This window comes from Aspergillus homomorphus, assembly GCF_003184865.1.
Source record: "Aspergillus homomorphus CBS 101889 unplaced genomic scaffold BO97scaffold_71, whole genome shotgun sequence".
NCBI classification, from domain to species: Eukaryota; Fungi; Ascomycota; class Eurotiomycetes; order Eurotiales; family Aspergillaceae; genus Aspergillus; species Aspergillus homomorphus.
Genome location: NW_020291957.1, coordinates 44,542 through 65,842, shown reverse-complemented (window position 1 = coordinate 65,842; position 21,301 = coordinate 44,542). Strand labels below are relative to the sequence as shown.

Below are 21,301 nucleotides of genomic sequence, written 5' to 3'. Positions count from 1 at the left end.
TTATAGAGGGCCTTAAGCATCAGGCGTTCATCCACTCTTGTGGTTGCTTCCTTCCTTACTAAGTTCAGTATGACCGGCACAAGCTACGCTGCTGCTTTCTTTCTTTCCCCATCTCTACTTAATTCTCTCTTTCCTCAAACCCGAATCTAATCGACGAATTGAACTCTTACCTTCCTCTAGTGGGGAAGCAATGGTGGCAGAAATCGATGATCCGTTGTTCCTGATCTCACGCCGCTTTCTCCTCTTTCCTCTCCTCGATCCTTTCTAACCCCCAGCAGACCCAAGGAAGAACCCATTCGCTGCGTCACTCCCACCATTCCCGTCAATCGCGCAAGCATCCCCTCCCTCGCTGACTCGAAACTTGTCCTCTGCGTTATCCGCGTTGGTTGGCATTCCATTCTCTCGATTGAAATTTTTCTTGTGTGATCACCGGCTCCAACCATCTGCAAAGCAATTCAACTATTCGTGGACCACCCCCGGACGGAGTCGATCTCCGCAATCCGATCTGCTGGGCTCCTCCCCGATCGCCGCCATGACCGCGCCCCCATGTGAGGACGATGGTCGTGCGCCATCGCATCCTTTTTTGACTGATGAGACCCAACGCCACAATCCTTCCTCTGATATGTCCGGCCATGCGACCGACGAAGAAATGGAAGACGGCGACTCGGCCTATGGTGAGGATTCCCTGATTGGGGATGACACAGTCACTCTGTCCACCTATATCACGGACCACCGATACGAATACGGTCGGCGGTACCACTCCTTCCGCGATGGCGCATACTGGGTAGGTTGGTCGGACTTCCAAGCGATTGCGTCCCCATCGGACTGGCTGACCGATTGCTGGGCTGCGTGACAGGGTCCGAACGATGACATTGCGAATGAACAACAAGACTTGGCTCACCATATGTACTTTCTGACCCTCGATGAGAAGCTCCACTTGGCTCCCATCCGCAATCCGCAGGTACTGTCCGTCGATACCTAAGTTACTTTTTCTTGTGTCCGTGCAGCAGAACACCAATCTGATCGATCCCCTGCGCAGGAAATCCTCGACGTGGGAACCGGAACCGGCATTTGGGCAGTGTGCGTTATGCGACCGATTCGTAAACCAGCAGTTTCCTGGGATGCAGTAGCTGACGACGAGCTCACTTTGACAGAGACATGGCAGATGAATACCCTAGTGCCAAAGTCACCGGGGTGGATCTCTCCCCAATCCAGCCGCTATTCGTCCCGCCGAATTGTGTCTTCGAGATTGATGATGTGACCCTTCCCTGGACCTACGAGTCAAATCAGTTTGACTTCATTCACGTTCGCGAATTATTTGGATGCATTCCTGACTGGGACGAATTCCTCCAGCAATGCTGGCGTTGCCTGAAACCTGGTGGATATATCGAGGTCGTTGAGCACTCGGTCGAACCGGTCGCAGACGACGATACCGTGCCCGAGGGCCATTTCTACCGCATCTGGGGCCAGACAGTCCTCGATTCGGGCAATGCGTCAGGGAAGACGTTCAACATCTGGGCTGAGAGCGCGACGCGACTAAGGCAGGCGGGCTTTGTTAGTGTGGTGGAGAATCGTTTCCAATGGCCCATGAATGCGTATGTCTGCCTGCTTTCTTTCAGAATAGACTCTTGCGCTGACAATTTTTCAAGCTGGAGTCCCGATGCAAAGCTACACGAACTCGTGAGCAGTACAAGCATTTATCGGCCGGAAAGAAAATCGCTTACATCTAGCCAGGGTCGTTGGAACCAACTCCGCCTCCACGGTGGAGTCGAAGGATTCATGCTCCGTCTCCTCACCACCACACTCGGCTGGTCCTACGAGCGAGCGCAAATATTCCTCGCCCAAATGCGCCAGTCCTTACGCGACTATGGAACCCACGCCTACCTCCCCGTATCGGTCGTCTACGCTCGCAAACCCGAGTCCGATTCCCATCCCGCTCCCTAGCGAGGGCTGTTTCTCTTATTTCCCTGCATTGCATCCTACCAAACCTCAGTCGACTTCTATCCAGATTCTTTTCCGTGCGAGCCTTATACCCTATGCTTATCTCTTAGAGCGATTCGCGATGTTATGTGACGTGTACCGATCAGTTACGTACGTAAATGAGGTTTGTACTTCTGACCCAATTTGTGGCCTTTTTGCATTGGTGTTGTTGGTGTTGGGGTCCTCGTCGCGCTGCCAGCACTAATTCATTCCTCTTTCGAGTGCGGTCTGGCCGTTTGTGGGTATGACTTGTGGTGGTCGATGTCTGTTTGTTTTGTATTGGTGAACTACTACCCCTCTAGCGATTCTAATCAATTGAATATGGAATTCTTTGACTGCTCCTACTGAGACAATGCGCTGGTAGGTACGTGGTGCGGACGCAAATCCGACGGGTAGAGGGAAAGAATGGATTTTGGAGTGTTTCATTATAGTGCTTCATTTCTCCCCAGTATGTTCCCATCCATCCATATCATACAGTAGTGCATACAGATCATTAACTACACCCGGTCAAGTCGACTTAGCCGCCTTGCCCAAATCCCCCATCAACTGACAAAGCCCCTGGACGAGCGGAGGAAGCGAGTCATTCGAGGCGTCCGCCCGCAGAAGCCCCTGCGCCACCTCCATCGTCTGCCGGGGGTCCGACACAAAGGCGGGGCCCTGCGACCCCTGCAGGGCGGGGGATCCGCATCCCAGAGAGATAAACTTCTGCACATCCGTCGTTTCCTCGCCGTCGAGAAACGTGGTGGGCAATTGGGTCGTGTTGCGCGGGGTGAACCCGAGCGGTCGACCGGGCTGCGTCGCCGATTTTGCGGTCTTGGCTTTGGAGACGACGCTGTACGACCAGAAGGCTAGGCTGGCGTAGTATACGCCCACGGCCAGGAAGCCGGTCAGAGAGCCGGGGGCCATGGCTTTGGCGGCGCGGATGACTTGGCCGGCGTGCCACACGGCGCGCCGGGAGTCGATGCTCTCGATCCATTCGAGGGCGCTGTGGTAGACGCGGCGAGCTTCGCGCTTGTCTTCCTTGCCTGCGAAGAGTTGGAGCTCTTCGAGGGACATGTACAGGAACATGGAGATCATTTCGTAGACTAGGAACACTTCGGGCCCGGGGAACTCGGGCCATTCGTAGCAGACCATCCGGAAGTGTTGCAGGGCCTGTGATAGCTCTTGATGTCGGGAGCTGATGACCAGCCCGTTCCAGTGCTTTGAGCTGCCCTTGGAGATGAAACTGAAGCGGTGATACTCACTGACCATCGCGGCTAGGCCGTGCAAAACAACGAACCCCGCCAGTTGGGAGTCAACGCGTGTCTGCAGCCGGGACATGTCTCGCATGGCATCAATCAATGATGGCAGTCGCTCTCGACCAGTCATCCCGGTAGCCAGATAAACATCCCTCCACTCCGTTGACGACTTCGCCTCCCACAGTGATCGAATGGAAGGTAACGGGAGTTCCAGCTCCGCGTACGAGACGAGGGAATTGACATTCAGCATCAGTGCGGCCTGAGCATCATGCAGAAAAAGATGATGTACAAGTCTGAACGTGTCAGCGGTGTCTGGATAAGGCATTTGAAAAACTTACCGCTTGAAAGATTCCAACTCCGCCCAATCCCGCCACTTTTGTTCTAGCACCTCCGGGGCGTCATCAAGAGTCGGAAAAATTGTTGTGTAGACAGATCGCCGAAATCGCAAGGCTCTCCGGAGCATCTGAAAGATGTCAGTTGTGACCAGCACCGCAATGATTGACGACGAACCGTTAGTAGGGGCTGCTGAAAACTCTCTGCGATCTCTGTTCTCCGACCATTTCCACTCCATAGCCCAATATCTAAGACCAAAGCAAATGTCTGAGAAGCTCGCAGGTCACGCGTCGTCCGGTTATCAGTTTCATACTGAAGGAATCAGCACTCATTCACGGACAACATGCCATTCACCTATGAGAAGAGTATACCTTGTCTGAGATCTGCAGGCGTACAATCTCAAGCAGTGCGTAGCCCAATTTTCGGATAGTTGGAATGGTGGACCTCGTTGCTTCGGCTGCAGCGATGGCGGTAAGCGTATCGGAGCTCTGCTCATTGATACGGAACGTCGGACCGTGTATGAAGGAATCGACTTGCCGACTTTGGTAGGCGAAGTAGTCCTGTATCAATCCGTCTAGAAGCTCGGTACTCGGGAACGACTTCATGATCCGTAGCGGGTTGGCTTTCTGACTGGTTTGTAACACCATCCCAAAGATCAAATCGCGACTTCCAGCCGATAATCGCTCTGAAAGAATCTTGCGCTCGGACCGGATATCGGCATCGGGGCTGTCGATGGTCCCCGGAACTGCTAGATCACCTTGATGGGCGAATGCATTATCGCTCTGCGCTGGCTTCCAAGCGGACAGTGAGGAGCGCTTATAGGCTTCTGCCCCCAAGGCAATACCACTGTCCACGTCCGACCGGTCATTTGGTGCCTCTACCGCGGGTGGCGCATGATGTGTGATGCCTTGAGAGTTGAAGTACTCGATAAGCCCGAAATCAATCTCGGTGAGATCGAAGTTGGATGGTATGTTTTGGTCGAAGACCCCGTAGGCGTATTCTTGAGCGTGGTTCAGTAGCGGCTCCAGATCCGGGCGTGATAGAGAGGTGATCAGGGAGTCCGGTATGAACTCGGGGAAGAAAGTGCCGTCAATGCTAAAGATACCACTTTCGTGATCCAAACTCGGGGAAATTGCTAGCACGCAGCCCGTCAGCCGACACCTGTTAAGCGAGGCGGGTCAACAATACCATCGTAGCCGGCCGATAGCGGATCCTCCAGCGGCGGAGCCGGATCTGGTGCCTGAGGCAGGAAATTGCCCACTGGGAAGTCCGGCGTGGCGAAGTGCGTGGGAGGGTCCATGGGCAGCGGCGGTATTTCGCCCATCATGGGGGCTGGAGAGGGGAGGATGCCTTGTGTCTGCGGGGTTTCGAGGTATGCTTCAGTTTCGTCGGGCTCATCGTACGCTGATGGCAGTTCAGTCTGGGCGCTCGACTGGTGCAGATCCAGTGCATAGCAGAGCAAAGACAAACCTTGCGAAGATGATTCGGGAGACATCTCGCCCGGGTTTGTCTCTTGCCAATCGCAATCCAACTTCTTGTCTCGACACCGGCGGCAGGGCTTCTGCTCGTCGCATTTGAGCTTGGACGTGGCACATGCCCGGCAGGCTTGGGAGACACGGCCACTCTTGGCGAAGATCGGCGGCCGCTTCCTCTTGCCATCCCGAGGATGATCATGGCCTGCGGCGTGACGTTTCATGAGGTCTCTGGTTAGAGTCAGTGTCCACAGTGTGAGTTCAAGGTAGAGAGGTCGCCATACGGTCTGGCGAAGCCTTTGTTGCAGACATGGCACACATAGGGCTTTTCTCGGGTATCTGCCGAAATTAGTATCTGTAAGCCACAATTCAAATTAGGAGCTGATAGCTTACGCGATCGAACATGGCGGATCAAGTGGTCGGCGCGGTTGTAGTGTTTCTTGCAGAAACCGCATTGAAAATAGCCATCGCGGGCTTTCGACACTGAGCGCGAGGGTGACTGTCTGGAAATGGAGGAGGCAGTAGGAGCAGCAGTAGGAGGAGGTTCATCCAACATGGTGATGAGGGTTTAACATGGCCGTGGAGGAGCTTTGAGTAGAGGAAAGGATGGGGTTGGGGGATGAGAAAGAAGCGAGAGGGAAAATGAATGGAAAGCTGCTAAGGATGTGGGGAAGGAATTTGCGGGGAACCCCACTCTTACAGTGTTAAGTAACTGGTATCACTAACTGACTGTCTGACAAAGCCTACGTACTCCAGTGACTATTACATCCAGCCATTTCATTAGATACTTGAGCAACACTCGGACTAGCGCAATATATGTATACTAATCTGCAAGTTATCATCTTCTTGACTGACAACTCAGCGGTAATCAAGTTCTCACTTCCCCCTGCCTGATCAACAAGCATAGCAAACCATTCAACCCGAAACCAGCCGACATCAGCAACGCAAGAACTGAACTTGAAAGACAGGCATATGAGCGAAGATTCCCGGCATCTTTAACCGAAAGCATTGACCGGTGCCGGCTGACCAGTGACCCTTGCGTGCTCTTGGACACTGGCCTCGGGATGTGGGGGAGACTCCCGACGGCAGCCTGGCGGTGTATCGCACACTCTCACGACTCAGTAGCAATTCACCACAACGCTGACACCACCACATCTAGTGCACAAGAAAGCAGTCTTACCAGGATGTGTAAGAGACTACTAGCACTGATGCTTCTGACACCCCACACAATTCCGAGGCTAACAGCTAGCTCTCATAGCTCCGAAGGCCCCGACACACTTCTTTAGCCATGGCTCACCAATGATGCTTACGCAGACCACCGAGTCATCCGAGTATTGGCGACGATGCGGAGAGGAGGCACTGGCGAACGGCGTTAAAGGGATTATCATAATGGTAGTAGGCACCTATTCAACTTTGACTGCGCGCTCCCTCACCCCGGGGCCCCATCCCAAGCCTAAACCGAAACAACACTAGCCCCCCTAATCCCAACCTATACTCACACGCTCACTATACAGCCCACTCCCAATCAATCCATTATAGTACCATCATAAACTAACCATGAACCAGAGCGCACACTGGACCAACCATACGGCCAACACAATCTCAATCGCCACCAACCCGTCCCCCCAAATCGTCCCCATCCCATTCGCCCCCATACCCACAACAGATCCAGATCCAGAAACCCAAAGACTAACCCCAGATCTCGCAACCGCCACACGGTGTAGCTCACTCCTCCGCGCAAACGGGGTCAACGTCCACGCCGACCCAACCTACAACTGGATCCACGACACCTACCAGATCCTACTAAACATGTTCCCAAGCACAACCACCCGCGCTCCTCCAGTGACGGTCCTGTCGACCAACGCCCACTTCAACCCATACTTCCACCTGCAGATCGGGATCGCGCTGCGCCCGCTGCGCGCCGAGAACTACCTGCTGATCGGCACGGGCGGGGCGGTGCACAACCTGTACCGGAACCGCTGGGGCCCCATGCTCCGGGGGAACCGGGATACACTGGCCATGGAGACGCCGCCTGAGGTCTGGGCGCTGGAGTTTCGAACTGCCGTGGAGGATGCACTGACCAAGAACTCTGGGCCGCGGTTGCGGAGGGCCGTGGCGCGGTTGATGAAGCATCCGCTCTATCGCGAGGCGCATGCTACCGATGAGCATTTTATGCCGGCGGTGTTTGTGGCCGGGGCGGCGGGGGATTGGGAGGATGAGGGGGCGGAAGGGGTGCTGGGGGCTGAGACCTGGGAGTTGACTAATATGTGTAACTCACAGTTTACGGTGGGGGGAGGGTGGGAAGTGTAGATATGTGCAAGTGAAAGGGGGAGGGGAGAAATGGGGAGGGGAGAGATGGGGAGAGAATGCGAAGACAGGCAGGAAAGTGGTATATTGAGACTAGATTAATTCTCATGAGTTATGCACGAAGTCGTTTGACGGCTGAGAAGCCATAAAACCCCATTGTCGAGACGGTGGCGGCAAGGGAGAAGAGCAGGATCACGCCTCCTGTGATGATGCCTTGTTCGAAGAACCCAATCTTTTTGCCGGCTCGTTGGCCGATCGCGGGCAACGGGGCCAGGCTCTCCGTCCACACCTGGTTCCAATTGTTGTTCTTGGTGTTGAGGACGGTTTGAGCGAGCGTGGTGTTGTCAGTTGGAGTGACGAGCTGTGGTCGAGGCACCTGCAAAGAGAGCGTCGAGTAGCGAGTAGCAGGGCTGGGAGCGAGGTTGATGGGATAGGCCGGTCCAACTAGTAAGGGTTAGAGTCTGAATCCGCACTGGAGCTAGAAACATACTCAGCATATCGGTCGGAACATGATTCACCCAGGAAATGTAGGAGTCGATGAACTGGGTAAGATACTTGGCCGACGCTGGCGCAGCGAAGGCATACGTCGCAGCCAGGGTACCGCGTCTGGCTCCTGTTAGCTTCGCTCTCTGGGCCAGCTCTCTGGGCCAGCACACTAGAACTTACGAAGCACTAAAGTCAATGGCATCGTCCAGACTAGTGATCGGGTGCAGAACCAGCACCTTCTCGGCGACTTTCCTTTGTAGCAGAGGCGATTTCCTGAATAACGTTCGTTAGCAGTGGGTCGTCCACCGCGGGTGTGAGCCCTACCGATCAAGCACCTCCACAACCCCCCATTCAGACCCGGAGACCAGCACACACGAGCCAGCATCCTTATGCGCCGCGTCGAGCAGCGAGGACCCGGGGCTGGTCCGCCGGGGGTTAGCGACGGCCTGTCGCGCCTCGCCGTTCTGGCCACCCAGGTACTTCGACGAGCGCTGCAGCACTGCTTCGACAAACTCCTTCATAACAAACTCCTGCACGAGCACAACATCGGGCGAGTACGGCGAGCGACCCCCGAAGGTGAAGCGCGCCGCAACCAGCGCCTCTGCCGCGGCCGGCACGTCGGCCGTGCGGTCGACCACGGCGATGGTGTGGGCGGTGCTTGGGGAAGAGATAGTTTTCCCAGAAACCGGGCCTGCATCATTCTGGCTCAGCACGACCACTCGACTCAGGAAACTCGCGTCGGGCCTCTCTTCGCTGATGGCGAATGTGTCTGCATCCAGCGCGGGCGGGAGGATCTTCTTCAGAAGCGCTGGCAGGACCATGGTGTTCTTGGTCAACTGCTGTCTATTAGCTCAATTGTCTCCCACTCAAAGACTGTAATACTGACCTCGAGAATTACACAGTTCCCCGCGGCCAGCGCAGCACTCAACGCCGAGACGATGGAGAAGAACATGGTATGCGTGCAGGGGACGATGTAAACGATGCCCGCGCCGCGCTTGCCATCCCGATTATCCTTCCCATGAGCGACTCGGTACTCTTCCTCAAGGTCTTTGGTCAGATCCAGCGACGCATAGTGTGTGCGAAGCTCCTTCAGAGCGAGACAGATTTCGGCGCGGACTTCCTCCGGGGCATGGCCGGAGTCGGCGAGCAGAGCGTCCTTGATCTGGTCGACATGCTGGACGAGGGCTGACTGTAAGCGGTGGAATTGGTTCTGACGATATCTGATATTTTGCGTGCGACCGTCAATCTCAGCGGAGATGATCCGCGGGAAGTATTGTGGTGCAACCATTTTCGTGGATGGTGTACGAGATGATGCGATAGGATCGATTCCGAGGGCGGGTAGGGATATAGCAATGGGCAACAAAAAACACCACTACTAGTAAAGTCCGGGGAACAAACTGACCCCAGCTTCGGAGATAAGCTAGTTCTTTGCTTGCATCTATGTGGACAGGAACGACCAGTCGGGTAGATGGGCCTCATTATGAGGACGTCGGCCGGCGATGGTCCCAGGTTTTTGAGGGGGATGGCATGGATGTTCGGGATGTGGAGGAGGCGAGGGATGAGACTCACATTCCGCCGAGGCTGGATGCTGCACAGTCAGTGCCGCATATCTCACAGACTCCAGTTGCTTCTGCAAGTATCTCATCTTGTTCAAGACTCTTAGCAGTTCACTTCACTCGCATCATCATCATGTCGACTACCACAGCAACCACTACAACCTCCTCCGCCACGCGGGTTGGCACTTTATCCGTCTTATCGGACTACGAACTGCATCACTCGGGCCAAGTCAACACTTCACAGTCGTCGGAATCGACAGCCAGCAGCACGCAGCCCGCCAACTGGCCTACCGATCACCGCCGTGTGCCCGCGTATCGTCCGGTCAATCGCGGCCAGAACCTGAGCGAACGAGCGGCGGGCGCGAATGCAGCCGAGTTTGTGTTTATCCAGACCATGTTACATGGTTGTTGGTTGAATGCGGTATGCCTGCGCATGAACAAAGAAGATAACTGCACAGCTAATGAGTCCAGGTGGCATCGCGGATTTGGCACGCGACAGGAGGAAAGATCAACGATAAGATCTTCCACTATGAGATCGGAGGAGAGTGGTGAGGGTTGACTTTCAGTTGGAGTATGCGACAGTTATCAAGTTATGAATGTTTTTTTGTTTCAGACACGTTCAATGCCACCAGTTCAGCAAATTATCTCGTAATCAGAACTTCAGTCTATAATATAACTATTTGCTCTCGACATTTTGAAGTCCATACAGCTGGCTTAGAAAGTAGTACTACCGCTTATATTTCTCTAATCACAATATCCACAGTATTCAACCCCGTAGAATGTAACAACAATCAACCCCACTCAAAATCCAAATCCTATCAATCAATTCGAAAACAATACCTTCCATTCATTCACACATTCAACTATCCAATCAACACAATCTCACATACAAACCACCTCCCTCCCCCCTTTCCCCTCTTCCCCCTATCCACCCCCACCAAAAAAAACTAAGTACTATCCCTAACCTCAATCCCGCCCAAATCCTCCCCAAGCCCCAACCCAACCGCCGGAGAAAGCACATACAACATCCGTGCCCAATTTTGCACAGCCTCGCCATCAGCGCCCACAGTATCTGGAGTAACATTCCGCCAGGCATGGTTAGTGCCGCGCTGGACGGCGACATCGCCGCGCTTAAGGAGGCGGGTCTCGCCGGAGTCCAGCACCAGCTCGACCTCGCCCTCCAGCACGACGCCGTAGTCGAGCGACACGGTGCGGTGCATGGGGCTCAGGGCGTGCGGCGGCATGTCGACGATGCGGCACACGGTGCCCGTGCTGATCGTGATGCCCGGCGGGTTGGAAAGGTAGTGGCTGTAGGCGGGGATGTCGCGCTCCGCAGCCAGGTCGACGGGGAATGAGTCGGTGGTGTAGGCGAGCGAGAACTGCGCGTCGGCTGAGTCGTTGATTTGTTGGAGGGGCATTTCTTCTGGGAGGGTGGTTGAGAAGATGGCTTTCTGGGTCGTGAGGGAGTGCGTGGTTATGTAGCGGTTGAGGGGGCGGATGTTTTTCGGGGGTGGAGGGGGGCGGTTGTTTGGGGTTGTCATTTTGGTTTTGGTTGAGTTGGAGGTTGAGGATGTTGGTATGTGGATGGTTTGGGAGTTGGATTTAGGATTGCGAGTTGGTTTGGAAGTTGGTGTGAGAGCTGATGGTGGTAGTTGCGATTGCGGTTATTGTATAGGGCCGTGAATGAGGCGGTTGACTGGCCTGGTGAGGGGTATATGTATTTCTGCTTTGAAGCCTCTCCAACTAATACTAATACTACTGCTACTACTAGGTTGCTTTCTCCAACTCAACAGAAATTCACTATCAACACTCTCGGGTCTGTTTGTGGGCCACGTCGGATGTGGAGTTGGGTGTCTGATACAGGACAGTCCACACTCTATGTCATTCATTCTTCGGCAATCTAGCTACACTCCAATCCCTGCATCTCTACTCTCTCGGCGGAATAATCGGCAAAGTCACGTAATTGTCACCATGCCCGAAATTGATGTGGTTAAAGCCCTGGAACTTCTCCTCAGACCGGTCAACCGGGGAATTGTGCTGGAACAGGCCCGACCCCTGCGTGTCGCCCGAAGACACCTCGAAACCGATCTTGCCTCCCTTCTCCACCACCACATTGGTTGGCCACACCTCTACCTCCACCGCGTACACCTCGCCCGGCACCACCGGCAGCACATCCGTGGAGTAATAGTCGCGATGGGGCAACCATGGCCGGTTGCGCGGGTGCTCCGTGTTAACCTTGCGCAGGCTGACGCGCTGCCAGCCCTTGCACAGTGGCACCGGATCGCCTGCAGTGCCGGTATAGAACACCTCCTTGCCCTCCGGCGAGATATGGCGCAGGGTGAGGAAGAGATCCATATCCTTGGGCGTCGGACGTCCGGGCTCGGGGCTCATCGACACGTTGAGGTGGGCCACAATGTGCCCGGTGATTTCCGTCTCCTGCTCAAACGGCGCAGTTGTGAACTGCACCAGCTGTGGCTCGTCGAGGTTGCCCAGAGCGCGGTACGTGATCTTGACCGGCCTTTCCTTAGGGGCCTCCGGGACCAGTTCCTGCTTCGAGGTGAGATAGTAGCGAGTGTACTGCGTGCGTGCAATCGGCCACTCGTTCTCCTGTCGGCGCGGGAACTGCTTCTCTGCTTCGGCATTGTTGAAGCCCACATCTCCCTTGCGGAGGACCACGTCGACCTTGGGAGCAGTGCCATCTGCCCAACCGGCGCGATCTTCGCCCTTCAGAAAAGCATCGAGGAAGCTCCGCTGCACCTCGACTTCCTCCTTGTAGTAGAAGGGTAGATCGTGACGGCCTGTGATGAAGCGCAGATATTTCAGCTCACTGCCCGCTTGGGTGTATCCCTCGACGTTGCCACGAAGGTGCAAGAGGATCCCACCCCAGTTTGCAACCGAGAGAAGGGGTACCTATATCCAGAGACTGTCAGCTGCAGCTCTAGGTCTAGAGTCAAATCAACGAACCTGAATATCCGTCATGGTGTACTCCTTGCTGGCATAGTATGTATCATCGCGGAAATGGTTGTTGGCGTTGTCAATCGTCTGGTCTTGACGGTTGGCCTCCAGTTCCTCCTCGGAGAGATCGCCTTCGATGGTATCGGGACCCCAATTGCGCGCGGCCCGACCAGGGCGTCCATATTGATTCGATACCACCTGTCGATCCCACCAGAACTTGATGAACTTGTTGGAAAGAATACCGCCGTGGCGGCAGCGGTCGCGGTAGTAGTCGGACATGCCTTCCCAGGGAATAATGCAGCTCAAGCCCTTGGGCTGGCGGGCGCTGACTCGCCATTGGCTTCCAGCATAGTAGCTAATACCCAGCAAGCCGACCTTGCCTGTAGACCATGGCTGCTCAGCAGCCCACTCGACCACGTCGAAGAAAGCCTCGCTAGTCTCCCGAGACATGGTGTCTAGCTTGCCACGCGACTGGCCAGTACCCCGCTCGTCTGCTCGGACCACAGCATATCCATGTTGAGTCCAGAAGCCGGGATCAGGAGTCTCCCACGCTGAGTGTTCCGAGCGATGTTCGGGGTTGACTTCGCTGAATGATTGGGGGTGGAAATCGGCATAGGGGATATCCTTTCCGTAGGGACCGTAGGTCACGAGCACAGGCGCCTTCTCCAGCCCCTTAGGACGATAAACGTTGCATCGAACGAGTCCAGATTTATCCTTCAACGAAATGGTGACATTTTGTTCGAAGATGTAGAGAAAAGAGGTCTCATCGCGCTTGGCGAGGTCTTCACGGATTGGGTTCGGCATGTTGACGTGCGCAAGCCTCGGACAGCAGCAATTGTTTCTTGAAAAGCAAGAAACCAAGAAAGATGCTCTTGCAGATATGTTCGATAAATAGGAGAATGCAGTCCCCGCAGACAAGCTTCGCATTCTCCCCAATGGTAGGTGATGGTCTGCTCTCCCGGCAACGCTCCGAATGTGGAGCCGAAATGGCGAGCCGACGCTGCCGGACAATCCAACCTCGGACAGAGAGGTGGACGACTGCCCAACTATGCGACTTTCCACGTAAGGGGATGCGGGAAACCTAGATGCTTAGCATGGGAAATGGAGGGGTTATAAGGAGAACTGGGCTGTCAGACAGACAGCCTATACTGCTGCTCACTTCATGACACTTTCTGTGGCTAAAGTAGCACATCTCACACAACTAGTATCATGGGGAGCATCGATCCAAAGACCGCCTCACAAGGAGGCTTAAATATTCTTATCGCCGGCGCTGGTATCGGTGGTCTCGCAGCTGCCATTGCCCTTCGCAAGCAAGGTCATCGCGTTCAAGTGCGTATACCAAACTTCATAGCCGGTATTGCCTAAGACCTCATGAAGACTAACTTCTTCCATGAAGCTCTTTGAGCGCTCTCGTTTCGCCAACGAAATCGGAGCTGCTATCCATCTCACTCCCAACGCCAATTCCGCACTGCTGGGTCTAGGAATTGATGCTGCCAAGTTTGGGGCCGTGGAGGTGGACCAGGTTTGTCCTCTTGTGCATTCAACTCGGTAATCAGAAGCTTACTTTAAGCTTACTTTACAAAGCTGCACATCTATAATCCTGCGGGCGAGACCTTGGCGATTGTGGATCATAAAGCACGAGCGGATAGGTGGCGAACCGTAAGTGGTTTTCATCAGTTCATGCCTGTCGCTGTCTAACGTCCACAGAAATGGTCCCTTGTGCACCGGGCCCATCTCCATGAGGGGTTGAAAAATGTTGCTCAGGGTCCTGGCTCCGGAATGCCGGCTGAGCTGCACACTAGCAGCAAGGTCGTTGAGATTGATCCCGAAGCTGCGACGATCACTCTCGAGAACGGCAATGTCTTTCAAGGTGACGTCGTGCTCGGAGCAGACGGTGTACACTCCCTTGCGAGAACAAAGCTTCCGGGCACCGAAAAAATCGAGCCCTACAGCTCTGGCAAGAGCGCTTTCCGCTTCCTGCTGTCGCGAAAAGTCGCGCAAGAAGACCCTGAGACAAAGCCGCTGGCTGACATCCACAGCGTCTGCAGCATGTGGGACTCCCATGAAAAACGCGTGGTCATCTACCCCTGTGCCAATAATGAGATCTTGAATTTTGTCTGTATCCACCCTGCTACGCTGAGCAAGGCCAACACTGGCGCAGATTGGAACCAGGAAGCCAGCAAGGATGCCCTTCTTGATGTTTATAAAGATTTCAAGCCGGAGGTGGTCAAGATCTTGGCCAAGGCTGATCCCCAGACTCTCAGAGTATGGCCGCTATTTGACATGCAAAAGCCACCTACGTGGGTCAATGGTCGTCTAGCGGTGCTGGGAGATGCTGTTCATCCCTTCTTGCCATATCGCGCTTCCGGTGGCGCCATGGCTATTGAGGATGGTGTGTCTCTTGGAGTGATGCTCTCAAGGGATCTCGATCCAGCGGATGTTCCTGAGAGGCTAAAGCTATACGAGGAAGCTCGATACACACGAGCTACCACAATTCAGCAGATGACTCGAGACTCTGATGGCCCTCAACCCGTCGAAGAGAGTCAGTTTCACTCTCTTTTAATCGTCTGATTAGAGTGTGCTAACCTCTTTTAGTCCATCGAATGGAAGACTATATCTACGGACATGACGAACATGATTATTCGACCAATATCCTGCGGAAACACATCTGGCGTCAAGGGGCACCCAAATACTGGCGTCAGCCGATAGTGTTCGGGCCCATGCCTGGTCCCAGGCAGGACTGGTACGGTCGTGACCGTGTTCAGAAATCACTCAAGGCCACTTTCGAGACGGTCTCGATCCGATTTAAGACCAGTCGGACCTGCCTCCAAAATCTACTTCCCAACGATTCCTGGTCCTTCGTGAATCAGGGTACCGTAGCCTATGCGAGCTTCTCCCAGACAAAACTCCACCGCATGGACTGGCTCGGCGGAGGCGGTTACCGCCACATCGGGCTTTACATCGAGGGCGTACAGTACAAGAAAAACAACGGCGAGACAGTCGAGGGCACCTACCTGCCGATTCTGTTCGAGAGTCTGACGGATCCTATTGTCAGTGGCCGCGAAGAGCTTGGCATGCCCAAGTTGTATACAGCCATTGATGCCCACGACCGCAGCAAATCACACCATCTGACAACCAGCTGGCAGGGTGCAGTCTGGGGACATTTCCACTTGGAGGACCTTGAGGATCAGGTGCCGGAGATGAACACGAACCCTAATCCCTCCAGTGTGGGTATCTTGGTGCACCGCTATTTCCCCAAGGTTGGCCATGAGAACAAGGGAGTGCCCGAAGCAGAATACCCTGTTATTGTGCCACATGCAGAAGAGGCGAAAGTGGTTCCCTCCAAGATCACTCGGTTGCGAACCACCAAGAACGCAACATTCGAGATCAACGGCCTCAACTGGACACAACTACCCACATTGCATCACATCGTTTCCCGCTTGGCTGAGATTCCAGTCGACGAAGTTGTTGGTGCGAAGATTGTGGAGGGTGAGGGTGTACCAGATGTATCAGTGGCCAAGCGCTTGGAATAGTTATCCTATGAATTATAGTGTCATGCCAATCTCACCTCAATAACTGTAGTTCTTCCTGTCGGTCACGCAAAGAATAATAATAGCCACAATGTCAGCCTATTCCTCGCATGTGCCTCGAGTCATGGGGAGTAAAATAACAACATCCGCGCTTGCCACTAATTTCGGTTTGGACCATCATATTCGCAGGCTAAGCCGGATACTTGACCAGGGTCCCGAGCACAACTAGTCTGCGGCATCACCAAAAAGGCAAACAGTGTAGCGGCGCGTTCACGATTAGATCAGCCAGACTAGCAAAACTCATCGCCAGTCGGGTTCTCTGAGACCTTGGCAGTCTTACGTTATAACGCGGGCCACGAGACCTATGACATTATCCAGGCCATCTTCGCGAGGCAGTCTGTCTATTTGTGTTCACAAAGCTGCTGTCCAATTCCAGCAGTCCAAGACGCGGGTATCGCACCGCAAGCGCGTTTGATAGTTAAGATGGGGCAACACCACAGACCTACCCGAGGTAGCAGTGCCTCAAGTGTGCTATTGCTGATCAGTGACTTGCATTTGTCCAGCGAATCCATCGACAGAGGGGCTGTTCGATTCAAATCCAGATGCATACTCTGTTTAGTTCAAACGTCAGAAGGCATTAGCAAAAGCCAGGTAGTGTCAGGCTAACAGTATGTAAGATAGTTGAGAAATGATCAGCGACAGAACTCAAAAGCTCCCACGGGTCCGGCTATCGGCTAGGGTGATAGATAGAGTTCGTTCATGTGATTAGGTCCTTAAACTACCTCCTCGATGATCAAGTATGAAGATGGTGAATTGAATTGACACCCCGACAATACAAATGCACAGTATTGCTCTCTCCAGAAGCACTGGCGTGCCACCCGGGACGTTATATCACCAGTCTAGAATGTTGAAGCATGGCAACGCTCATGATGTCCCCACAATATATAGTTTTAGCTGTTGCTAGGGTCGTTTCGAGGACGAGTTCTATCAAAGTTAGTCAGTACCTAAGTAATGTAAGTAGAGTCAGCGTCAGTCCGAAAGCAGTTTGATACTAGTAGTGGGCTTGATGGTCGACGACGTGACAACAAACATGAAGTGAGATGTACTTCGAGTGATCTATTTGTGATGATCAATCTGGGTCTAGAATGGTCTAGAATCTCAGCGAACACGACATGATTGTCTTCTCCATCTTTGCATACGAGCAGAAGTCAGTCATAGAAGAAGGAAGAGGCCAAGAGTCGGCCTTCATAAGCAGAAGTAGGATGTTAGTAAGGTAGTATAGGAAGAAATGTTTGGGGTTCGCCAGTAAAATCCGCGGTCGCAGGTTGTTGGAAGAGGTCCAACCGATTGAAGAGCGGATGACGCATGACTTTCTGCCTACTTCTGCCTGCCGAATCAGGCCGGATGCCGGGCCTCCGTTGCTGCACTTCACCAGGAACCGTAACTTGCCATCCCGCCTTCATTATTAGTTCAATACTAGCACTCATTGCCTTGGCTTCCTCTGTCTGGGCAACAAACCACGCATCCCCTCTCTAGTCTTGTCTATTTTCCTAAGCTTACCTACTTCTGCTTCTTTCCGACTCTTTCCCCCTCGTCCTCTCTTTCCTCCCGTGTCCTGCTCCTCCTCTTCCTCCTATCACACCATCTTCCCTCGCGTGCTCGTCCCCGCTTACCTTTGCTTGCCCCCCTACGGATTTCTCAGAAACAACCCACCTTTGTCGCATACGAACAGTTCAAAGTATATAATATACCTATTGTCTCGTCAGACTTGGTTTCGGTCTCCTATTTGAGCAGCCTCCCTGCATTTCAAGCTTCTTGTTACAGCTTACTCGTTCCGACCTTGGGAGAGCTTCCCCGCACCTAGAGCTGCACAGCATCATGTACGTCGCAAACGAGCATACGCCCGGAGAAAATTATGTCCAACTGGAATGTCATAGCTAACGATGATCCTAACTATATTCAGGCGCATTACCGTAAGCGTTATTCGGCCGGACCAGGCGGATGCCGATATCATCTCCCTCGAAGTCGGGGCGGATATGACGGTCGAGCTTCTGAAAGCCATCGTCGAAAGTGAAACCTCGATACCACCCACCGCTCAGCGACTCGTATATAACAACCAACTCCTCGGAAATGACTCTCAAACACTTGAACAAGTCGGCATCGGCGAAGGGGATATGCTAGGTGTCCATGTGATGCTGCGAGCACCCCCCGCGCCCACCCGGAGCATAGGAGGACCCAGCTCTGCTGCCGCTCAACAGAACCTGCAGCGACGACAGGCAATGACTCCAGATCCCGAGACCATTCGCCTACATATTCTGGGTGACCCTCGTGTGCGGGAAGCCGTCCGAAGGCAGAACCCGGAATTGGCGGATGCTGCCAACGATCCGCAACGGTTCCGCGAGGTCCTCACCCGACAACAAACCCGCGAAGCTCAAATGGAGGCGGAGAAAGAGGCGCGGATTGCCATGTTGAATGCCGATCCGTTCAATCCCGAAAACCAGAAGGAGATTGAGGAGATCATTCGTCAGAATGCGGTGACGGAGAACCTCCATAATGCGATGGAGCATCATCCGGAGTGTAAGTCGGACCTGCAAGTCTTCACGTTTGCGGAGCTGGTCATTAAACAAGCAGCACAGCATTCGGTCGCGTAACCATGTTATATATCCCTGTCGAGGTCAACGGCCACAAACTCAACGCTTTTGTTGATTCTGGTGCACAAGTCACCATCATGTCGCCGGAGTGTGCGACCGCGTGCAACATTATGAGACTCGTCGATCAACGGTACGGCGGTATTGCAAAGGGCGTGGGAACAGCAACCATCCTAGGCCGGGTGCACTCGGCACAAATCAAGATTGGAAACATGTTCCTGCCATGTTCCTTTACTGTCATGGAAGGGAAGCATATCGATCTGCTCTTGGGCTTGGACATGCTGAAACGGCATCAGGCCTGTATTGATCTCCAGAAGGGTGCCCTGGTAATCCAGGATCAAGCGGTCCCTTTCCTGGGTGAAGCGGACATTCCCAGACACCTTCAGGACGAGTTCGAGGACGAACCCGTCATCAAAGGTCCCGATGGCGCCGAAGTTGGCGCCCGAACCGGAGCGGTCACGCACCAGGCCGGCGGCAGCAGTCAAGGATCTGGTGGCTCCGCACCTCCTCCTTCCCGCCCAGCCCCACCAACATCGCGCTGGCCACAAGATTCCATTGGGAAGATCACGGAGCTGGGCTTCACACGGGAAGAAGCAATGCGTGCATTAGATGCCGCCAACGGGAACCTGGATGAGGCCATTGGATTCTTGATCTGATTGCGTAATGTCACAAACCTGACGTGGACTGCCTTGACCTGACCGGGCGAGGCCCGGCCATTTCCTTTGTTACCGCTCAAATTTGATCTATCATTACCGTGCCGAAGGTGCACCGTGTGAGGTGCGATTTTGGTCCTGTCATAGTAACAAATGGTCTCCTGATGTTACTCGCATTTTGTCCCTGTGACTCTCAACTTCATTGTTACGATGAAGGTTTCTACGAGGCGGAATAGATACCAGTCACCATTTGCTTTCCTTGAAGGAGTTTTGTCTCGCGATCTTGCTACATTTTCCCTTGGCCAAATTACCCTGCAGGCGCCCTGTCTCTCACTCTTATCGTGCACTATTCTCACATAGAGTCGGTGTGGCGGGTTCTGCTGTTTCCCGGCATGCACCCATACCTGTACAGTGGCGAGCATAAATGCCATAATTTAATAGCCTGGAGCTATGATAAGGCAAGTCGGCATCCTTGCGTGCCTCTACCCGAGCAGTTGTAGTGTTCAATGTGCGTATGTGGCGACCAAGTACTGCTTCCCTGAATATCTAGCCAACCGGCCACCAAAGTTCGCGAGTTAGCTCGAACATGGAGCTGTCATGAACTAACCCTAGAAGTTTGATACTAGAATGCTAGTCCAACTTGGACTTGGGCACAAGCCGCTCGCGAAGTCTACAGAACATATCAACTGCCATGAAAGCGCCTAGGACCGCATAGTCAGCCGGCCACTCTATAGTTTACCCCCCGTAGAGAACAGAGGCAATAACCTACCGAGCGCAACATATGGCCCATACAGCATCGTGATATTCTGCTTCTGGTCGACGGAGCGATCCGTCCAGCTCCATACCTCGACCAGACAGATCGCAGAGGTGAGGAACGATTGCACCCCGAAGACGAGCAAGTGAACGGGAACCAGAGGATCATCTGTCATGGTAAGTTAAGCCGCACTCTCTTCCCCCTCAGTGGAAACGGATGGAGACAGGGACAGGGCTGTGATGTAAGGAGAACTAGTTTTCGGGGAGGGGATGTAGATCATGGACCCGAAGAGCAACCAAAAAAAAAAAAAAAAATAAAAGGGGGATCCACATACCTTTCTTCAGGCCGCGCAGAGCCCAGACGCTGAGCGGAACATGATAGAACAGTTCCATCAAGAGGAAAAAGTAGAACCAGGCCGTTGGGGCCTCCTCGAAGAATTTGTCATGGTAGGTTTCGATGTAGAACTCCCGAAGAGTGACGCTAAGATCCGACTGGAGGAAGGACGGTAGGATTGGCGCGGCGTCGACCACTGATGGATGGATGTGCGTCAGTCAGTTTTTCCCTTCTTGATGTCTCATACAAGGGATCAATTTTTATCATGGGGGGAGGGTTGCTGTCTCTACGTCTGATCTGTGCCGGGGAGCAATGTGGTACAGGATAACTGTCCCTCTGCATTGGACCGGGGAGGTGTAAAACGGGGTCGGTAGTTTGAGGGGACAATTCCCGACCGAACTTACAGAAGATGATAGGGACATGGATGGCGAAGAATGCAAAGTAGATGAGGTCGCGTTTCCGGCTCCACAAGGATACGGGGGCAGTGGCAATAGCCATGGTTTAGTTTGCGAATAGTCAGTTTCTGTGTGATTGCTCGATAATTGGGAGAGGGGGAGGGGGGTGGAATCAATTCAATAATCAAGGAGTGCCAAATATACACACAAGTTTGCTCTCCTTCAGAAAGTTGATGAGTCCTGCACGGTAGTCAGTCAGGTGACTCTAGAACCATTGTGCAGCTGCCAAAAAGGGAAAAGCAAACAAATATCATGGATCCATTATCCATGATGATGCAGTGGATTGAAACAGTGACTCGACAAAGCACATCTCACCTGACTGACTCGCACTTTTGACTTCGATTCCTCGACATCTTCCTCCCAAAAGTCCCCACAACAAAAGCACGATTTTCATCACCTTGTTTTCAGACATGACAAAATGGGAGGGGGGAAAAGAAGATTCCCCCGCCGTTCGCCTGACCCGATCGCCTGGGAAAAGACAGACAGTCGACAGGTATGCACGATCAGAAGGGATGTTTGCTTTTTTTTTTTTTTTTTTTTTTCCTCTTGATGGGCGTTGGGGCGGAGGCACGCACCTCAGCTTTCCTTTATCTATCTACCT

General features: G+C 53.6%; 11 protein-coding genes across 11 annotated transcripts; 5 read left to right on the top strand and 6 right to left on the bottom strand.

Moving 5' to 3' along the window:
* The first annotated feature begins 139 nt into the window (after nt 1-139).
* BO97DRAFT_447036 (class I SAM-dependent methyltransferase) lies at nt 140-2,244 on the top strand. The gene is made up of 5 exons (XM_025698724.1): nt 140-784; nt 857-961; nt 1,040-1,080; nt 1,155-1,595; nt 1,650-2,244. Exons 1-5 carry the CDS (start codon nt 533-535, stop codon nt 1,942-1,944), a joined length of 1,134 nt encoding a protein of 377 aa, XP_025546380.1. The 5' UTR covers nt 140-532; the 3' UTR covers nt 1,945-2,244.
* Nucleotides 2,245-2,448: 204 nt separating this feature from the next.
* BO97DRAFT_464507 (putative C6 and C2H2 transcription factor RegA-like) lies at nt 2,449-5,658 on the bottom strand. Its single transcript, XM_025699493.1, has 8 exons — nt 5,417-5,658; nt 5,308-5,362; nt 5,022-5,254; nt 4,740-4,955; nt 3,923-4,686; nt 3,729-3,863; nt 3,557-3,681; nt 2,449-3,511 (listed from the first exon to the last, which is right to left on the bottom strand). Exons 1-8 carry the CDS (start codon nt 5,577-5,579, stop codon nt 2,488-2,490), a joined length of 2,715 nt encoding a protein of 904 aa, XP_025546379.1. The 5' UTR covers nt 5,580-5,658; the 3' UTR covers nt 2,449-2,487.
* Nucleotides 5,659-6,292: 634 nt separating this feature from the next.
* BO97DRAFT_356954 (DODA-type extradiol aromatic ring-opening family dioxygenase) lies at nt 6,293-7,333 on the top strand (the record flags this gene model as incomplete). The annotated part of the gene is made up of 2 exons (XM_025692190.1): nt 6,293-6,415; nt 6,590-7,333. Coding segments are annotated over 2 exons (867 nt in total), but the record flags the coding sequence as incomplete, so codon positions are not given.
* A 109-nt stretch (nt 7,334-7,442) lies between these two features.
* On the bottom strand, nt 7,443-9,104 carry BO97DRAFT_464504 (uncharacterized protein; the record flags this gene model as incomplete). The annotated part of the gene is made up of 5 exons (XM_025699492.1): nt 7,443-7,774; nt 7,821-7,936; nt 7,997-8,089; nt 8,141-8,652; nt 8,703-9,104. The coding sequence occupies 5 exons, from the start codon at nt 9,102-9,104 to the stop codon at nt 7,443-7,445; spliced, it is 1,455 nt and encodes a 484-aa protein (XP_025546377.1).
* Nucleotides 9,105-9,423: 319 nt separating this feature from the next.
* On the top strand, nt 9,424-10,058 carry BO97DRAFT_264780 (uncharacterized protein). The gene is made up of 2 exons (XM_025690927.1): nt 9,424-9,793; nt 9,844-10,058. The coding sequence occupies exons 1-2, from the start codon at nt 9,506-9,508 to the stop codon at nt 9,922-9,924; spliced, it is 369 nt and encodes a 122-aa protein (XP_025546376.1). The 5' UTR covers nt 9,424-9,505; the 3' UTR covers nt 9,925-10,058.
* Nucleotides 10,059-10,319: 261 nt separating this feature from the next.
* On the bottom strand, nt 10,320-10,913 carry BO97DRAFT_356973 (cupin domain-containing protein; the record flags this gene model as incomplete). Its single annotated transcript, XM_025692191.1, has 1 exon — nt 10,320-10,913. One exon carries the CDS (start codon nt 10,911-10,913, stop codon nt 10,320-10,322), a length of 594 nt encoding a protein of 197 aa, XP_025546375.1.
* Nucleotides 10,914-11,239: 326 nt separating this feature from the next.
* Nucleotides 11,240-13,131, bottom strand: BO97DRAFT_481436 (CocE/NonD family hydrolase; the record flags this gene model as incomplete). Its single annotated transcript, XM_025700817.1, has 2 exons — nt 11,240-12,282; nt 12,337-13,131. 2 exons carry the CDS (start codon nt 13,129-13,131, stop codon nt 11,299-11,301), a joined length of 1,779 nt encoding a protein of 592 aa, XP_025546374.1. The 3' UTR covers nt 11,240-11,298.
* Nucleotides 13,132-13,536: 405 nt separating this feature from the next.
* Nucleotides 13,537-15,860, top strand: BO97DRAFT_438582 (putative salicylate hydroxylase; the record flags this gene model as incomplete). The annotated part of the gene is made up of 5 exons (XM_025697919.1): nt 13,537-13,656; nt 13,724-13,849; nt 13,912-13,986; nt 14,035-14,869; nt 14,923-15,860. The coding sequence occupies 5 exons, from the start codon at nt 13,537-13,539 to the stop codon at nt 15,858-15,860; spliced, it is 2,094 nt and encodes a 697-aa protein (XP_025546373.1).
* A 1,830-nt stretch (nt 15,861-17,690) lies between these two features.
* ddiA (putative DNA damage-inducible v-SNARE binding protein Ddi1) lies at nt 17,691-18,747 on the top strand. The gene has a single exon (XM_025690925.1). The coding sequence runs from the start codon at nt 17,801-17,803 to the stop codon at nt 18,506-18,508; it is 708 nt and encodes a 235-aa protein (XP_025546372.1). The 5' UTR covers nt 17,691-17,800; the 3' UTR covers nt 18,509-18,747.
* Nucleotides 18,748-19,235: 488 nt separating this feature from the next.
* BO97DRAFT_264720 (uncharacterized protein) lies at nt 19,236-19,688 on the bottom strand. The gene has a single exon (XM_025690926.1). The coding sequence runs from the start codon at nt 19,587-19,589 to the stop codon at nt 19,326-19,328; it is 264 nt and encodes an 87-aa protein (XP_025546371.1). The 5' UTR covers nt 19,590-19,688; the 3' UTR covers nt 19,236-19,325.
* BO97DRAFT_378958 (EXPERA domain-containing protein) lies at nt 19,503-20,829 on the bottom strand. Its single transcript, XM_025693140.1, has 4 exons — nt 20,650-20,829; nt 20,247-20,441; nt 19,928-20,080; nt 19,503-19,859 (listed from the first exon to the last, which is right to left on the bottom strand). Exons 1-4 carry the CDS (start codon nt 20,741-20,743, stop codon nt 19,789-19,791), a joined length of 513 nt encoding a protein of 170 aa, XP_025546370.1. The 5' UTR covers nt 20,744-20,829; the 3' UTR covers nt 19,503-19,788.
* Nucleotides 20,830-21,301: the final 472 nt, after the last annotated feature.

Excerpts from the sequence above, each read along its gene's own strand:
- ddiA (XM_025690925.1), top strand. The coding sequence starts at position 17,801 with ATGATCCTAACTATATTCAGGCGCATTACCGTAAGCGTTATTCGGCCG.
- BO97DRAFT_264780 (XM_025690927.1), top strand. The coding sequence starts at position 9,506 with ATGTCGACTACCACAGCAACCACTACAACCTCCTCCGCCACGCGGGTT. Across the intron at positions 9,794-9,843 it reads ATGGTTGTTGGTTGAATGCG|GTGGCATCGCGGATTTGGCA; the intron begins GTATGCCTGCGC and ends TAATGAGTCCAG.
- BO97DRAFT_264720 (XM_025690926.1), bottom strand. The coding sequence starts at position 19,589 with ATGGCATTTATGCTCGCCACTGTACAGGTATGGGTGCATGCCGGGAAA.
- BO97DRAFT_464507 (XM_025699493.1), bottom strand. The coding sequence starts at position 5,579 with ATGTTGGATGAACCTCCTCCTACTGCTGCTCCTACTGCCTCCTCCATT. Across the intron at positions 5,363-5,416 it reads GATCCGCCATGTTCGATCGC|ATACCCGAGAAAAGCCCTAT; the intron begins GTAAGCTATCAG and ends TAATTTCGGCAG. Across the intron at positions 3,864-3,922 it reads GCCTGCAGATCTCAGACAAG|TATGAAACTGATAACCGGAC; the intron begins GTATACTCTTCT and ends TGATTCCTTCAG.
- BO97DRAFT_378958 (XM_025693140.1), bottom strand. The coding sequence starts at position 20,743 with ATGGCTATTGCCACTGCCCCCGTATCCTTGTGGAGCCGGAAACGCGAC. Across the intron at positions 20,442-20,649 it reads CCATGTCCCTATCATCTTCT|TGGTCGACGCCGCGCCAATC; the intron begins GTAAGTTCGGTC and ends TCCATCCATCAG. Across the intron at positions 20,081-20,246 it reads TCTGCGCGGCCTGAAGAAAG|ATGATCCTCTGGTTCCCGTT; the intron begins GTATGTGGATCC and ends TTACCATGACAG.
- BO97DRAFT_447036 (XM_025698724.1), top strand. The coding sequence starts at position 533 with ATGACCGCGCCCCCATGTGAGGACGATGGTCGTGCGCCATCGCATCCT. Across the intron at positions 785-856 it reads TCCGCGATGGCGCATACTGG|GGTCCGAACGATGACATTGC; the intron begins GTAGGTTGGTCG and ends GCTGCGTGACAG. Across the intron at positions 962-1,039 it reads CTCCCATCCGCAATCCGCAG|GAAATCCTCGACGTGGGAAC; the intron begins GTACTGTCCGTC and ends TCCCCTGCGCAG.